Consider the following 17,760-nt stretch of genomic DNA (forward strand, 5'->3'; position numbering starts at 1 on the left):
GAAAGAGTCTTTCAAACACAGCAAGAGCTGGATTAGCATCACCAGCTTTGCACACTAATGCATTAAATGACCTGCTCTTTCCCACATGGAGAAACTATCAAAAAGTGACCTCTTTCATTGATACCACTCTTCTCACCAGCCTTGTTATATCCTTATTCTGCTTCCTGCTGTCCTAGCCCAGCCTGCCATGGCACCTACCAGCCCCAGGCTCTCTCAGGCTGCAGGTGACCCCCAAACACGTGAGCAGCAGTGACTGGTGCAGCACCAAAACTCTCATGCCTCCTGCCCAAAGCCTGGTGCTCTGCCAGTGACTCCTGGACAAAGTGACCCATAGGCAAGATGGTCACCCTGCTAACATACACCTTGCAAGATCTGTGTTTCCTCTTCCTCTGAAAAAAATCCAACTGTTTCTCAGTTTGGTCTGGTACAAGGACCAACCACTGCCACCAAAGCCCTGCTGTTAAGTGGACTTCAGCCTGCACAGCAAGATGTTTGCACAGTGTCTTAAAAAAATATATTCCTCATCTCCTCCAGAGATATGCACCAGACACAAGTGTCCTGTGGGCAGGATCTGCTTTGGGGCCCTGAACAGGACCTTCCTCTCATGTATCATCAATCCAAAACAAATGCCATGAAATTCTATCTCTTTTTTAATGTCTTTTTCTTTTTGTATTGGAGGTTGCTTAAAATTACTGCAAGAACTAACCTCTGTTACTCTTTGTTACCCCACGTGCTTGATGTTACAAGAAAAAACCTGTGTAAAGGGTCATCAGACAATGACTTTTAAGACCAAGATTTCATCTGATTCTTCCATGGGCCAAATTCAAATTTGAAATCACTCAAAGTTAACAGGTTGCCACCAGGAATATGCTTGGCTCAGTGGGCTTAAAGAAGGTCATGAAATTGCTTTCTATCCAAGTGGATTTCTCTCTCAATTTGAAATTTATAGCTTAATACCTTGGACCTCAGTTATAGGATAAAAGAGACAGAAATAAAAGTCACAGCTTTCCTGTATATATTCATGTAGGATAGTTCAAACAGAGCTTCATTTGTAGTACCAGAGATCTTTCTTTTTCCTTCCTAGGAACACTAGTCAGAAAAAAATCCCATCCTGCAAATTCTGGAGTCCAGTAACAGAGACTGCAGACAAATTCCTTTTACTCAATCATCTGTATATCACTTGCAAAAGGTTAATCCCAGAAACCTGTTTGCCTTTTTACAGAGGGTAATTGCAAACACTGTCAGATCATCAGAAAGGAAGGACAAGCAGGAGGATACTTGTGCTCTGAGCTGTTCAGGTCATGAAAAAATCAAATGTGTATCCTCCAAAGGAACACAGCCAGGAGCCAGACGGAAGGCTGGGAGACCAGTCCTTAAAGTCTCTGCGCTCCTAATGATCAACAAGAGAGATCTGTACAGATATTTCATTACAAAAGGTAGGAAGTGTTCTCTTCTGGGTGTGTTCTGTTATATTCACACCATGTCTTTCCTTTTGCAATATTTATGTTAATTCACCACCGATTTTCAAAGGAATAGAGTGAGAGAGTGAGAGCCAGGCAGAGCACATGTTGCATTGTCAAGTTTGGTTTTGCATTTCCAGTGGCTTTCAGTTAGACTGCTCAGAAAGGCTTGATGAGAACTTGCATTCATGTTTTACAAAATATTCTGATGATCCCACCAAATCATTCAAGCCTCCTCTTATTCAGATGTTGGCTGACATATTACTTTCTTTAATCTTTCATTTTAAGGGCAATAGGTAGCTTCTATGAGCCATGATTTACATTTATCCTCCACCATTACTTATAATAGGACCAAGCAGAGTAATTTGCCGTTTCTGCCTATGAAGATGTAACTATGTTTTGAGACTTGGCAAAACTCTATATATTTCTAAAATAGATGGTAAATACTATTATTAGAAATGTTAAGTTCTGAGTACAGGTACTTTCTGTTCTTAAAATTACTTGTGCTTGTAAAAGCAAAGAACTATGTGCCTTGGTAATTGCAAGCAAAATTCAGCTATTAACCTGCTTTTCTGCAACTGTGTATGTTTACATACTTGAAGCAGACCAAGAACATCATTAATGTTGATATAAGAGATGTGCTAGGTTTTGTTCTGGGTTGTAGAGAAAGGCAAGAAATTGTGGAAGCCTGAACCAAGAGATTCTGCATGCAACCAGTGCCTAAAGCTACTGGAAGTAGAGAAGGGCACAACTCTGAATAGTTAGAAACCATTTGTCATGCTAATCTTTCCAGCACCTCATGAGACCAGCAGGCTCTTTCAGCAGCTACTGCATTTTCCCCTTTAAGCTTACTCCTCTTTCTTTATTCCCAGCATCTGTTCTTTCAGTTTAAACAATTTCCTGTTTTCCTAATAGAGGGAGAACTGATTAGACACAGAGCCTATTTGCTGTACACTGGCCAAAATTGTAGACTGAGTGGTTATTTTTATTATTTCTAGCTGCACTTCTGGAGATCCCATTAATTCTGAGGCTCCCTGATACAGCTTTGGTATGTGCAGGAAGAAAACTGAGGCCAAGGGGGACAGAGATATAAAGGAAATCAAGGCCATGAACACATGGCTGGAGCCAGCCTGCCCCGGACTCACTTGCTCAGAGATGCTGGGCCAAGAGGCAGCTCCAGCCCGGGAGCAGGGGCAGAATGTTAGGTGAGAAAAGTGCCCACAGGCAGGCAGAGCGTGCCAGCAAAGCCCTGGTGCTCTGCTGACACAGCCTGGTGGCTCCCAGCTACCAGTGGGCACTGCTCCACCAGCCACAGCCCAGCACTGTGCCCATCCTGCCCTACCTGTGGTGCAGTTGTGCCCTGAAGCTCACACAATCATGCCAAAAGCAGAGTTTCCATGGCCCCTGCCAGCCTTCAGCCCCTGCACCACCCTGTCTTCATCCCTGCCTCCCTTTTCACAGCCTACTCTAGCAATGTTGAAGTTTTATTTCATTTAAGGAAAAGCTCTACAACCTGGCACTCTCAAATGAGGTTTGGCTGGTGTTTCACAGTGCCCTTGAGCAGAGACACCAGCCCAGCTGCTGGACCAGGCACTCAGCAGACACGTCCCAGCTTCCCCTGAGTCATGCCAGCCAGTGACTGCTCCTACGCAGACCAGGCTGGTTTGCAGCTTCACCTTTCTGTTCAGTCACAGATAATTTGCATGGAGGCAACTGCAGCACTTCTCAGCTGAGAGCCAGGAGCGGCTCCTGCAGCAGCAGCAGCAGCAGGGCAGGGCCCTGGGAATGCAGCAGGGAGAAGAGGAGCCAGAGGATCTGAGAAGTGCATGAGGAGTTTGGAGCTCACACTGCAGACAGAACTGACAGCTGAGGGGGTCAAATCTGAGAGAAGCTGAGCTCTTGTGCCCCGGGTTTGGATCAGATCCTCTTGCAGGGAAACTGATAGCAGACTCTGGCCCTACAGCAGAGCTCTGTCCTGGGCGTGTGTCCCACTCCCGGCCTCCGCAGCGGGAGTGCAGGCAGGGAGTGAGGACAAACTACAGCTCAGTTTCAGTGCTTTTTCTCCAAACAAACAAAACCACCAAGTCTAACTTGCTCAAGCAATAATGGATCAAATTCTATTTCTCTTAATGCTGCGTGGAAAAAGAATTTAAAAAGACAGTTCAGGTTGCTGGCTTCCAGTAGGGAGTGGGATGATAGGAACCTTTCCTCCCTGGACATTACTTATGTTGTGCATGGCCAGAAGTGGGGCCATAGCCAAAGGAGACCTGCTCTGGCCACACTGACCTGAACCAATCCTGGTCTATCAGTCTGGACCATCTCCTAAGCCTGGTTGCATGGATGCTGTATGTGGGACACACATTGCTCTGAACAGAACACCAACTAAAGAGGCCACAGACACCACAGAGACAAACAGTATTCACCATTCGTTGTGAGTGAAGCCCAAGCTCTCAGGATAATACCAGAGATGTGTTTTGTTCCACATTGCTTGTAAAGGATTCTTTCCCCATTGTACTGTGCCATTACACACAATGTCTCCAGTTCACAAAGTAGCAGAGTGTACCAGTACTCACTGGTGGCTTCTTTGCATTTACAGACAAGGATATACTAAAAGAACATGAACTAGTGTGCACTTTGGCAATCATAAAATGACATATCCACAATTTGGGGCATCCTGGGTGTATAGACAGCATGGCTTTCCCTCATTCTAGGCCTTTAGGCACTGAAAACAGTCCCTCTGTTGTTTAAAAGTCTTATTTTTATCCAGAATCTCAAGACAATGATTACCACATAGCAGAAGACGCACATGCACAAACATTGATTCATGGACATGGAGTCAGGCTGGTGCTGTGCCCGTTCACAGGGACCTGGGAACAAAACTCACCAAGGACTGAACAGCCTTTTACCCACTGACTGCAGGAGCAGCCCAAGCAGCTTTGCACTTACATGATACAAAAGGGAAAACCCAAAACAATCTTCAACCAGCTGGGCTGTTGCCTACCTTTTCCTGAAGGGAAGAAGCAATCCATCTCCACGCTGCTGCGGGAATGGGAGATGCAGAGAGCGCTGCTGGGCACCAGACCCTCCTGCGGCGGGCTCCGCTCCGTGGTCCGCACCAAACACCAGCCTGGCCTCTCCCTGGGCCTCTCCAGCAGCTCCACTGTCTGCCCCACCTGAATGCTCAGCTCGCTGCTGTGGCCCGCTGTAAAGTCCTGGAGCACCACAGTTAGTTCACACCCTCCAGACAACTGCCCAGGTTCAACAGGAAAAACAAAAAAAAAAAACAAAAACAAAAAAAAAAAAGAATAGATGTCAGCGAGGGTAAGATGAAAGCAATCATCTCTGTATCATATTTACACTGGCAAAGACAGGATTTGTGTTCCTTAGAAGCAAAGTTAATAATTTGTTTTGTCAAAGTTCAACACGTTGTGCCCCTAGTTTCCTTTACTTCTTATTGATTTTGCTGGGCTGAAGCGAGACACCAAAGGTACCCACCCAGTAACCTTTTGAATGCTAGCTGTGGGGGAGTTTTTGAGCTGTGAATCTTCTAGCAGTGCGTGTCCATCAGAAACCCGGGGGTTTGTTTTGGTTTTGGGTTTTTTTGTTGCTTTAATTTCTGGGGTCACTTTCTAGCTTGGCAATAGCCCAGGATGTCTCAGTGCTGTGCTTCATGGTGTGACAAATTCCAGCTCATCCCTCTACAGCATAAGTGAGGCACATTCCCACTGGCAACTAGTGCTGCGAGGAAACAGCTTCTCTTTTCTTGGAAGACAAGAAACATACCCTCATCTTCCCAAAGCTGCTCTAAGGACCTCTTGGGACAGTAAAATCCTGATGGGGCAGATCAGAAAAGCTCCTCCCATGCTCTCTGATGGAACCCAGAGGTGTAAATATATAAACACAGAGTGATTGATTATATGCTGACTTTCAGGATTTGTACCTAGGAATAAATGTAACATTTTACTTCCGTACTGAGTGCTGAAACTGCTGTTTTCCTTCAGCCTCACAACCTGTGACTCTCAAAGAACAACAGTGGTCTGTGTAATCACAGTCTCTGTATAGCCAGGGACTGGGAATATAAGCACCTGTGTGCACATAAATAAGTGATTGTACAGTTTTGGTTTTGGGGTTACTTTAATGGAATTGGATCTCAGGGTTGGATCCTTGCATGTCTAAAAAGGTGTGAGAATGAATCTAAGTTTTTCTGGCCTGAGGAATCTTTCTTAATGCTCCTCTGCCATGTGGATTTCTTGCTGCCTGCCTATTGTTAGGGACCCTCTTTCTTTGTCCTGTGTGCTGCATGCTCCCCTGAGGTATGCAGGAATCTTTGGGGCTCTTTTTCCAGGGTCAAATTTGATAGAAATTCTGATAGAAATTAGTTCACTGATTCAAAAGTTCTTAAGATGAGGATAGTAAACAAGCATAATACTAGAAAGTTTATTTTCTTAGGATATGAAGCTAAAACCAAGGATATTATTCAATAATTTTAAATGAATGACTTGTAAACCCAACTGAATTGGAAGAAACCTTGTCAGATGCGGAGTAACTGTGGAATCAGTAAAAACTGGGGTCTGCTTCTCAGCTTGAATGGGGGAGCAGCCCTTGAGGACAGCACACACATCTCTATAGACTTCACTCTTGAGTTGGTACAGTCTCAAAATCTCTTCTCTCAGCCCAAGCAGCCCCCAATGCACACTCCCATGGGAACAGCCTGTCTCCCCACTCAGTGGCACAGAGGTTTTTGTGTCCAATGCAGATGTGAAAGAAATCCCACTCATAGGGCTGATATTCACAATTACAGAAAGGGGTCAGTGGACAAGGACTGGTTCTCACCTGTCCTGTGTCTCTGCCGTAGACGAAATGCTAGATTTGGGGAAGAAGAAGGAAATATTTCTCTGAAAGATTATTTGTAAGTAAATAGAAACAAACAAACAAAACAAACCATGGCAGCTGTTTGAGGCTGTTCAGACAAAGTGCTGGCATTAATCCTGGCAGAGAGAGCTCAGTGCACTGATGGAAGTGCACAGGAGGCCAGTGTAGCACCTAGCTGGGCAGCCTATCAGCAAACCCACCACTCGTCATGCTGACAATCTCCCCACAACCGGACAACAGACATTCACAGGGATGATAAAAAGGAGACACTGCTATAATATTTGCTGAGCTTTCTTTGCTATGGACTAATTTGAAGAGTAGAAAATCTTCCTGACCCACTACAGTATATAATTTGGCATGGTGTGGGATATTTAAGACAGGAAGAAAAAAACTGATTACTTCTTGCAAAATACACAGACAAATCTTACCAGAAGTGATGGATTTCTCCTAATTCCTCCACTATTCCATGCTAAGTAAACTTTCTGTGCCAGAAATTATGCTATCTAAGATATCTTCTCTGAAAAGAATCAAATCTCTCCTTCTTTTAGGGGAAAATGTGAACAAATACCCTGCTCTATCAGCTTATCTCCCACAGAGCTGTTCAGAGCATTCATGCCCTGTCCCGGAGCACCACTAGGTGTCCGTGTTCACCATCACACAGCAACTGAATTTGCTATAAAGAATTAACTCTTGCTTGTCTCCAAGGTGCTTATCTAAGAATGAAGTGAGATGCAGTGCCTGGGCATGAAGGAGCTGGTTCAGACAGCATCCCCAGACTCATTGCTCTGAATTATATGGGCAGAGGATGTTCCAGAATATTTAAAAATTTGTCTTCAGATGGTTCAGATCGAATTTTGAAAAAGAGGCCATTTTTATTGCTTAGGCAGGTAAGGTGAAACAGCCTGGAAATATTCCAGGGAAAGAGCTCCCTTTGGCAAGTGGAATTAAGCAGTTTCCCTTTTACAGGTAGGTGCAGGTGGTAGGTACAAGCAGTGAGCTCAGGGAGGGCCCATAGATCATTTTTGGGTGCCAGTTCCAAAGAACAGAAAAGGAACAGATCATGTTCACGTGCCAGCTCCAAAGAACAGAACCCTTCCTGTTGCCCAAGGGCTTCCAAGTATTTCCCAGGCCTGTTCCATGTCTTACATACCACCACACCACAAAGAACATTTTCTTACTAAATTAACCCACAGCAAAGTAATCTCTCTGGAAAACTTATGATACGCTAATATACATACAACTTGTAAGCCACTGAAGAATAATGCAAATACATCTGGTTCCCGATGACAGAAATTATTTCACCTGCAAAGTAATCACTCAAGCTATTAGTTAGTTACTTAATTTGTTTTAGAGAACAATTTTCCAACTTCAGAGAAGTATATCATGCTTCACTCTATGCTGGAGCATGGAAGTAGGAATACAGATGGACTGCAGGTTTCTTACACATATTGCATTTGTTTTGGAAAGAAAATAGAGAATGCCCTTGGGGTTGAAATTCACAGGTAAATAGCTTCACATTTTAACATATAATGTTCACTTTTATTATTCCTGTGATTAAAACCACCATTAAAGCCACTGACGATACATTTAGAACCCAGACAGCACTCTAATCTGTATATGGCACAATGAGATACATTAAAATAAAAATAACAATGCAACATGCCTTTGCAGAGCACAAGGCATAACTGAAAGATCTGACACAGGGACAGATCTAACAAATTACACAGCAAGCAACAGCCTCAAAATCAGGAAGAAAAGGAAATGGTAGAAGCAAATAGCAAAATATAATGAGGAAGCAAGAGGGCCCCAAGCTGTCTGGAGTGGCTGTATGTCCTGAGAGAAGCTGGCAGGAGCCCCAGCCCATCTCCACAGTGCCTGCCATCAGCAAACCATCTCCCATCCTCTGCCTCCACGAGTTCCTGGGCTAGAAAACATCACTGTGCATTCAGTGTGTAAATGTTTTCAGCATGATATTTTAATCTAGTGATAAAGTCTGAGCTAGAGGGGAGCCCTGCCCATTCAGCAGTGCAGGCAGGGACCCAGGCACAGCCCTTGGGAGCTCCCCCCTCTGCTGCAGGACGCTGCTCACAAACCTCAGAGCACGGATGTGAGCAGTTTATGGCAGACACTGACTCTGGGGAATGAGCTCTGTCACCCACATGAGCCTTTCTGCTCCTGGGAACACCCACCCCAGTGCTGTCAGCCGCAGGAGAGCGAAATACAACCAACCAAAAGGATCCCAGGCATGGTCACATCCTGCTGTGGGGGTGGCCAGGCTGCTCCAAGAGCAAGAGCCAGCCCAGCTCCAGTGACCAGCAGGCACTGGTCAGTGCAGGGTGACCATGGGATTGTCCTTCCTGAACCACAGTGGGTGTGCATGGTCACTGTGCACCTGTTTCATTTTCAGCCACAAAGCAGCGGCCAGAGGAAGCAAGGCTGAACACCAGAGGCATATTCATCATCATAGTGCAGATGGAAAACACCTACCAGGTCACAGAAGGACCTTCCCTCAAATAAATCCCTGAGCTCCTTCCCTCAAATAAATCCCTAAAATAGATTCTAAGTAGTACTAAATGCACTCCAGGTGAAAGTGGAGTGGGCATGGTTAGCTTTCCAACAGGGGGAGCAGGTATTTGGAGGTGGGTGTCTAAAGTCTGTGCAAGTGTTTTGAAATATGCCAACACTGCTTGGAAACCCACACAAGCTGGTTATTTACATCTATTCAAGAGGGCACAGAGCTTGGCTAGTTTAAACAAAGCATTTTGTGTGCTGCAGCACTATGGCCTAATATAAATTGCTAGTTTTCTGTTGCTTTTAGGCTTTCTGCCTGTCTGCTTCTGGATGAAAGCCAGTTTTGAATAGAAGCATTTAGTCACCATAAACAGCCTATTTCAAGAGGGTGAGAGAGGCAGTAGGAGCAAGAATGGGATTTGCATTCTTATCAAGAGATTAAAAAAAGTGAATAAAACCACTTAGATATTGGTTCTGTCTGCAGTGAAATAAATCCAGGAGCTGTCAATTTAGCTGGGGGATGGACATGAGAAATCTTATCCCCCATGGAGTTCTTTGTGAAAATTTCTGTAATTTCATAGAGATTTTCTTTTTACTGGGAGGTTAGAGAGTGAGAGATCAAATTCAGAAAAAGCCTTTGAGGAATCTCAGTGCTAGAGAATTGCTTTAGTTTTTTTACTCTGCAACAGGCTCTGTTTGGAGTGTGAACTTTGAATCACCCACGTTTGTCACTCTAAAGCCTCTCAGCTCTGAAGGATGCTGAGCTCTGGCAATGCTGCTGGATGTTTTGTTGCATCTAGCTGATGCTAGGTAGTTCAGGGCTGTTTCTCTGGAGACAGGCTGTATTTCAGGAGCTGTGGGCTAACCAGGAATAACCTGCTGCAGTCAGTAGCATTGCTCTGGACTGAATACCTCTGAATTGAAAATTCAGTGGAAAATGCCTGACTCAGCTATCTGAGTCCTTCTCAGTCCTCAGACCCCACTACCCATCTTCCATGAAGATGGAGTTGGTGCTTCCCACTCTTTCTGTTTTGTCTGACTGAACAGAGAGGATCAGGGCTTCAGGGGAAGGTCTTTTTATATTTAGGCAATTAATCAAACACATGGCTGGGATAATGGTGACATCCAATGGGCCAAATGTACCATCTTTGCTCCTCTCAACAAGGAGATAACAGAAGCACCTGGGTGTGCAGCATTATAAATATAAGCACAGCAAGTTGTTCCACAGCAGGAGGAAGAGACAAGTGGCATGTGGGACATATAAATATGCTAAAGGAAAGGAAATCTGGTGTTATGGTCTCAAATAGCACATACCTTTCCAGCATCCCTTGCTAGAGTTCCTACTAGACGATCATATCCTGACTCTGCTGGATTTTGGACTCTGGCACATGCTGACATCTGCAGAACAGCTTGAATGGAGCTGTCTGAATTATTTCTGGAGCCTTTTTTCCAGAAAGTAAGACTAAAGTAGATCCAAATGAAACAGCATTTCTAGCTATAAAAATGCCTTTGAAGATAAAGACAGCCAGATCCACTTTGTTTCACGCAACAAATTGAACCAGAGCAAGCCTGTGTTTGATCTGAGGGTTTCCTCATGGCATTTGGCTCAGAGAGCTGGTACCCAAATTCCATTCTTTTCCCTTCCCTGGAGAAGCACAAAATGGAGCAGATATCATCTGTGCTCCTCAGTGACACACAGCCAGCACATCTGGCTCCAAAACCCTTTGGATTTGGAGGCTGAGCAAGGCAGATGGCTGAAACCCCCCAAGGTAAGCCCTACCTGCTGTCTTTTGCAGCCACAAGATGTTCTAAACCAATGCAGGGTTAATAAAAATGCAAGAATAGATTGAAATCAGGGAACTGACTAGCTCTTTTCTTTCATGTTTGGCACCATTTTGAACCAGGGATCAAGAGTTCCAGTCACAGATGATTCATCAGACACCAACTCCTGGGACACTCCTAGCAAGTACACAAAACCTGATCATGTATTCTGGTCAGGAACTTGGTGAAACACCTCCAGGTTTAAGCAGCAGAGGCAAGTGTGCACAGTAAAAAGTCTTTTTTCACAGCTGATGAGTTTAAAATAGAAACCTAGCTGCTGGCATCGCATACCTGGTACACGGGGAAAAGGAGGATTTGAGTCTGAAGGAAACTTTAGAAACACAAAGGATAAGAAAATGAGCCCTTGCAAAAGGTGGGTTATATGAACATCTGTCTTTATCTGAGTGGGGCATTCTGCCCTGAGCAGAAATTTGAGAAGGGAGACCAAAAAAATCTTCCAGAAACCTTCTTCCTTCCACAGTGCTCCCAGCTAAGTATGACCCCCACTATTTGTTTCTCTGCAAGGAACCTACAGACTCCCTGATATCAACATCAGGAAATAATTAGGTCCTTAATTAACCACCTCAGCTTTTCAATTACACCAAAAGGAAACAGTTACCTGAAGAAGTGTGAACAAGTGTTCACAATAACCAGAGGAGAAATCTCAGATGGCTCTCTTGGGAAAGAAATAAATGATACAACAGTAAATTAAAAAAAGCACAATAAGGCCACCTAAGAATGCTTTAGAACAAAGTAAATCTCAGTTTGTACACTAGATCAGATTTGCTTAATACACATATCCACAGATTATATTTCCTTTATAATATGGATAATTATTTTAAATGGGTACATTGCTGTCTGCACAGTTATACTTTTAATGGACTTATGAAAAGTGATAGAATTTCAATCAATTCCCAAGAGATCTCCTTCCCCTTGTCAGTAAAAAGTAGACACTTCCAAGACAAGAAGTTGTGGATTGCTTCAAAGCTGTGTTTTCCTGGTCCTGCTATAAGAAGAGAGGACTTGAAGGCAGAAAAGGGATAATATATTCCCTTCCTCACCTCTGCCAGCGTGCAGGAATCGGGATTTAGTAGCCAAGTATCTCTGTGGTTCAGACACAAATAAGACTGATTACATTACATAGATACCCTCTCCAGTGACAGACATGCCCAGCAGACCCTCTGCTGACCTTCACTGAGCTGCCCCAGGTGCTCTGGACTCTCCTAAAACATCCTTCCTCCCCTGCAATGAATGCTGGATATCTGAAGGCAGCAGGGATGGGGAGCCCAGCACACAGAAACACAAAAGCCTGCCCTCATGCCTGGTAGCATCATAGGAAACCACAGCACCCCTCCTTCAGGGATATTAACCCCCTCAAAATGGGTGGGGATCTGCACAGAGAAACAAAAACCATAATGAAGTACTTACTATATCCTCTGATGTTTTTTTGCCTAAATTGATGCATTCAGAGAACAGATGTTTGACATAAAACTGGTTTTGTTTTTAATTGGAGGAGATTATTTAAACTATGTCTAAGCCATATGGTCCTGGAAGCCTGACTCCCCTCTGCCATTGCTGGAGAGACCAGCTTGGCATCCCTCTCTGTTTCCAAGTCATTTCCTCTTTACAGATTTAATAGCTGCTATTTTTTTTCTTATTATTGGTCCCTAGGTCCCATTACTATAAATCAGGGCCTTAGGCCCAAAATTGATTCAAAGGTGGATTTGGACAAGCTGCTTTGCATGATTTTCAATACTAGGTTGGTTTAATAGAACATTAAGGGGAATGCAGATGTGAATACAGAAAACACACTGTGGGGAATGGTGACAGTGAATGGTATTCATCTCCAAGCCGCTAAAGGAAGACCTGGTTCTGGCTGGCACATTTTCCTGCCCCCTTTCCCCTTGCAAGTGTAGCACTGAAGGCAGTGAATTTTCAGAGGGATGTAGTACACACTAGAAAAATCATGCATGTTACCAAATGACTGATAGAATGTGCTGGGTGCCAGGCAGGCTTCAGGCTGAAAGAATGCATGATGGCTGAGAGCATCCTAATGATCTGCTTCAGCTCAATCTTCCCATTAATTATCACAGAAAGCCAGGCCACTGCTGCTGCAGATAGGCTGCAGGGGTGAACTCTGCTTGAAGCAAAGCCAACCGTGAGTGGGAGAGTTTGCAAAACTGTTGCATACCAATACCCTCAGATGCTGTTTGGCATTGAGGAAAAAAGAACTTGGGAGAGATGATCACTTGTGTTGCAGTCCTCCCTACTGCTTGCCTTGCCCACTGCACCCTCTGAGCTTTTCCAGCATTGCTGCAGGATCTTCAGCCCATGATGGCTTGCAGCTTGATTCCCAACAGTTAAACCCTGGGGTTTTCACTCCCTTTTCCATAATACTGCCATTTACTTGAGGTGACCTCATTTGCCAAGTGATGTAACAGTGTGCACGATCGAGCCTGGCACGTCGAAGCAGATGTTTCAGTGGACACAGAAACAGTATTATGGAATGAAAATATTGCCTAAAACCTGAGCAGCACCAGAGATTACAATGGCCTTTATGAAGATCAGCTTACCTAAAATAGCATTGAAAGGCCTTTGGGTGTAGTCATATGCTTCCCTCCTAAAATGAAAGATTGTTGCTTGTACTACTGTAATGTGACTCCCAAAGGAGCCAGCAGCTGCACGTTTTGAATTTTATAATTTTTGGCCACTCTGTTTGACAGAGTTGACTGAAGCATGCTCAAAGGACACTCCTCCCATAAAATTTTCTTCTTTAACTCCAATAACAATAAATGGTTGCATACTTTTTTTGGTGTGTTTTGTTTTAGTTTCTAACAAGGTAATAAATTCTATTTCAAAGTATGTAAATCCAAAGAGTTTGATAGTTGATCTCACTTGCATTGTTTCAACTGAATAGAAATGCTCATTGACTCTGTCATTTACATTTTCTGTCATGTCATATTATCAGGGAGGGCTAAATATGAATCAATGAAATTCAGCACAAACAAGTAGAATATTGAGAGGAGCCTGAAAGAACTTGCTAGGTTCATTTATCAAAGGTTGAGCAGAATAATAAGGTCTATTGATAAGCACATTCCCAGCCCCTGCTTAATTTCTTTCCCTGAAGACACTTCCAATAAAATTCTCTGGCTTGTGCAATCACTGTTACATGTAAATTGTTCCCGGATGAATACATTCATTTCTGTTCTTCCTACACTCAATTCAGCCAATATGGAAGCCTCAATTTTCACAGAGAGACATCTGTGTTTATCCACAACATAGATGTGCTCTTTTCTTCCCTAAAACCACATTTCTCTTTTTGTGCTCAATGCATGCAGAGGAAGGTGATATGACCTGAGCTTAAAACATGCTCAGAGTATTTGATAGTGTGTAATTCAAGAGTGTCCAGGAGAAACAAAAGATTTTGGTAGCCGAGTGTAACATTTTCAGCCTGAGATCCAAATACACTTAGTGTTTGTCAATAGCAAATCCATTGTGTCCCAAACCATGGGGAGGACACATCCAGGGCAGCTCAGTCACAGAGCTGCTGCTGGGAGGGGACAGAGCCTGAAGTCAGTGAAATTCAGTGTGAATTGGACACTGCTTCCTTTGGGTTTCTTTTGCAAATCCTCGACTAAATCTCCCATCTTATCCTTACTTGGCAGATATAGAGATATGTGCTCGGGGGAACCACATTTAATTTTTTGCTAGTAACTGGGAAAAAAAGATAAACTATTAGAAATTCTCTCCAAAAAGACAGTGAATCCATTGCATTTGACAGTGGCTCTGAGTTAGTTTATTTTAGCTTGGATAGTAAGGGATTTTGTGGTTCAGGAGGGATGTCCAACAGGAGCCCATGCATGGAGGGACAGAGGCACTGGCAAGGAACAGGGCTGTGGGAGCACTGGACTACAGTGATGGAGGGCAGACAGCAACACAGGGACCTGGGGCTAGGCAAAGGAAAGTGGGGAATAGCAGCAGTGATAATCAGCCAGGCTGATAAACAACCTTGTAATGAAACTGAGCAATTCCCTTACACAACTTTAGTTCACTTTGAGATCAGGTTCTCAAGCTGCATACTGGGGAATCTTAAAATTAAGGAAAAAAAACCCAAACTATTAACCTTTGTTGCTCTTGCTTTAACTCCACTTGTTATTACTCTTACATTGACAGCCTGCCGCCCATGCTTGTGCCTGTAGCAATTAAAGGGTATTATCCCACCTACTTAACCTGAATATCCAACAGGGCACTTCCTTGGCTGAATATTTCCTTTTTCAGTCACAGAATTACACTCCCTAAACAAATTCTGTTTTATGAATTCAGTATTACTTCATCTCTGCTGGAATACTTTTGGCATAAACATCTGTTTCCTTTCATAAAATAAGAATGATAAATAATAAGTAAGCAATTTCCTCTATCACAAGCAATACAGTAGCAGAGCTGTGTGTTCAAACCTCATGAATCCCCACCCATTCCAACGAAGGAACTGCTGAAATGCTCTGCTTGCCAGAATGAGTCCTAAGTGGAGGGAAAACAGGCTTGAAGTAGAAGAGAATGAATTAGCCTTTACTGCATGAAATAGGAATTTATTGTTGCATCACCACACCTAACAATATGGTTATGAGGTGGTGGCTCTTTCAATGACAAATTTCTGCAAGAAAACAATGAAAACACGGTATAAATCATCTTTCCTTCTCAGAATTCACAAGGCCTTAGTAAGCAGTGACCCTATTAAGGGCATGGACTTATCACAGCCTGCACTGCTTCCTTCTCTTCTTTCTGGGTCCCCTTTCTGTCCCTGCAGCAAAAAAGGGACCCTTTATCACACTGTTCTGTACTGTACCATAACTGATGCCTGGATTGATCCAAGGTACAGATAAATGAATTTGCCTCTCTCCTGTATCAAAGGTGTTTTTTTCAGTAATATGCACCATTGAGGCATGGGGAAAAAAACAAAACAAAGAGAGTTTGAAAAGAGTCTGAAAAGGCCCTGCAGAAAACAGAGAGAAAGCTCAGGGGACACAGGATTCAGAGGCAGGCGCACAGAGGGTTTTGGTCACTGGCACATCAGTGCCCAGCTGCAGCAGCAACAGCAGCAACAATCTCCTTCCTCCCCTGCTGAGCTGAGAGGGTCCTGGGCTCCCCAAGGACAGCCTTTCCCACACAGGGCAGGGGCAGAGGGGACACTTGCCATTGGCTGAGAGGTGGCAGCAGAAGATGTGCCAGTGTCTGAGACTGGCCCCTTCCCTGGGGGTCAGGCAACCCATCAGTAGGAGTGAGAACTTAGGAAGAGTCTTATTTCAAAATCTCTATAATACCTTTTCTAGCCTTCCAGTGAGAAAGTGACAAATAAAATTGAATGATACTACAGAGACTTTAGATCACATGAAACACCTTTCTGTCAGGCTGAAATCACCAGTAATGAGTGTAAAGAAAAAATATAGATGAATGTACAACATTTTCCAAACTGAAGCCAAAGAGAATTATAGTTCTTCACAGATATCTCCAGAGAATTTACACGTACCACAATGGCAACAATAATAATGTAGCTAAACCTTTTTCTTTCATATGAAGGACAATTTCATCTTCTACAGAAAACACTGTTTATTGCCCAGTTTTAATTTTTCTACCTCCTTGAAACTTGGCAGCCATTTGACATCATCCATCTCCATTAAGATACCATGGGTCATCAATATTGCCTATTTGGACAATTATAATCCCAGACAGTTCCTTTGCAAAAATTTCTACAACTCACTGGCACCATTACATATAGTTGGGTTCTAACTGTACAATAAATGTCATTTATACTGGTTGACTGCATTTTCTTTTCTGATCACTATATGTCATTTTATGCCACTCTTTTTCTCAGCCCTAATTCTACTTTGCAACCCAATATAATTTGACTCATCATCCCTCTAATAGATCTACTTCTCTTCTTTCAAGCTACATACAGGAAATATTCTGTGTCATCCATACTGGTTAGCAACAGCAAGAGCACCCTTTAAGAGAATTATCATGTGTTACCATAGACAAGAAATGCAACTAATGTAAATTCATGTTCTAGCCATAGTAACAAAACCTGCATCGACTGTTGACACAGTGCAACACTTAAACTGATTCAAAGTCTCCTGCAAACACAACTTCCATGATTTTGCTGGTAAATGTGAATAGTTCAGAAAAGATCTGCACTGCTCTCCGTGTTTACATACTTTTCTCATGGAAAGAAGTAAGCTTATTTCTAAGGAATTATTAGAGCATTGTTTGATTACTAAAACTGGGAAGGTAGTCACACAAGCAACACTGAAGGAAGAAAAAAAAAGTGATCTAATCTCTCTTTACAAAAGAAAAAGTAGCCAGTCAACAACACTAAACACAGAAGCACAGCACCCACCAGAGAAACAGGCAGGAGAATGGTCATTCCAAAAATGGGCTACAGTATAATGCTATACATCTACAGCTATAGATCTGGCATAGTAAATTTAGGTTTCTCTTTCGATAGAAATGTTTCTAAAAAACTCCTTTGATAAACACCAGCAGAGCCTTTGCTCCCAAGCACAGCAAACACACTGAAGGAATTTGGTGCTGTTCTTCTGAAGTACAAGTCTGCTCTCCTCACCCTCTAAAAGGATACCCAAAACAGAAGGGAATGAATGGCACTGCTTGAGCAAAAGCCTTTTAGCAGGATTTCTCAGTGAATGAAAGCTCCAGCACCACCTGCTCATGGTCAGAATCTGCTACAGCCCATGGAAATTGCCTTGGGACTTGAAAATGACACTTTTTAAACCTTCACGAAAGTTGTTTAGAATCAGGGACAGAAAATGTAAGAGCCAACATACCTTCCCCTCAGCAGTTCAACAGGTGTGTGCTACATTAACTAACCCAGTCTCCGTGCCACTGCCACCCTGACGTCATTGTTACTGGGTTGACAAAAGGTTTCCATGACAAACTAGAAAGCTGATCTGTTATCTCCTCTTTGGAGGAAATTGAAATGCCCTCTCTCCCATATTCTGCTAGACCCACCCATCTTGTTTTTGGCACACAGCACAGAGAGTGAGCTTCTGTGATTTAGATTTCCCTCTGCTCTGAAATAGAGAAA

The 17,760-nt window shown here is 43.4% G+C and overlaps 1 protein-coding gene across 1 annotated transcript in view; it reads right to left on the reverse strand.

Moving 5' to 3' along the window:
* LOC115947751 (kalirin-like) overlaps positions 1-17,760 on the reverse strand; it is a 103,721-nt gene that overhangs the window by 60,498 nt on the left and 25,463 nt on the right. The window contains exons 6-7 of the mRNA XM_031055875.1: positions 6,294-6,323; positions 4,462-4,708 (exon numbers count right to left, since the gene is read on the reverse strand). Of these exons, the coding sequence (XP_030911735.1) occupies positions 4,462-4,708; positions 6,294-6,323 (277 nt within the window). The remainder of the gene's footprint in view (positions 1-4,461; positions 4,709-6,293; positions 6,324-17,760) is intronic.

This window comes from Geospiza fortis, unplaced genomic scaffold (genome assembly GCF_000277835.1).
Source record: "Geospiza fortis unplaced genomic scaffold, GeoFor_1.0 scaffold112, whole genome shotgun sequence".
NCBI classification, from domain to species: domain Eukaryota; kingdom Metazoa; phylum Chordata; class Aves; order Passeriformes; family Thraupidae; genus Geospiza; species Geospiza fortis.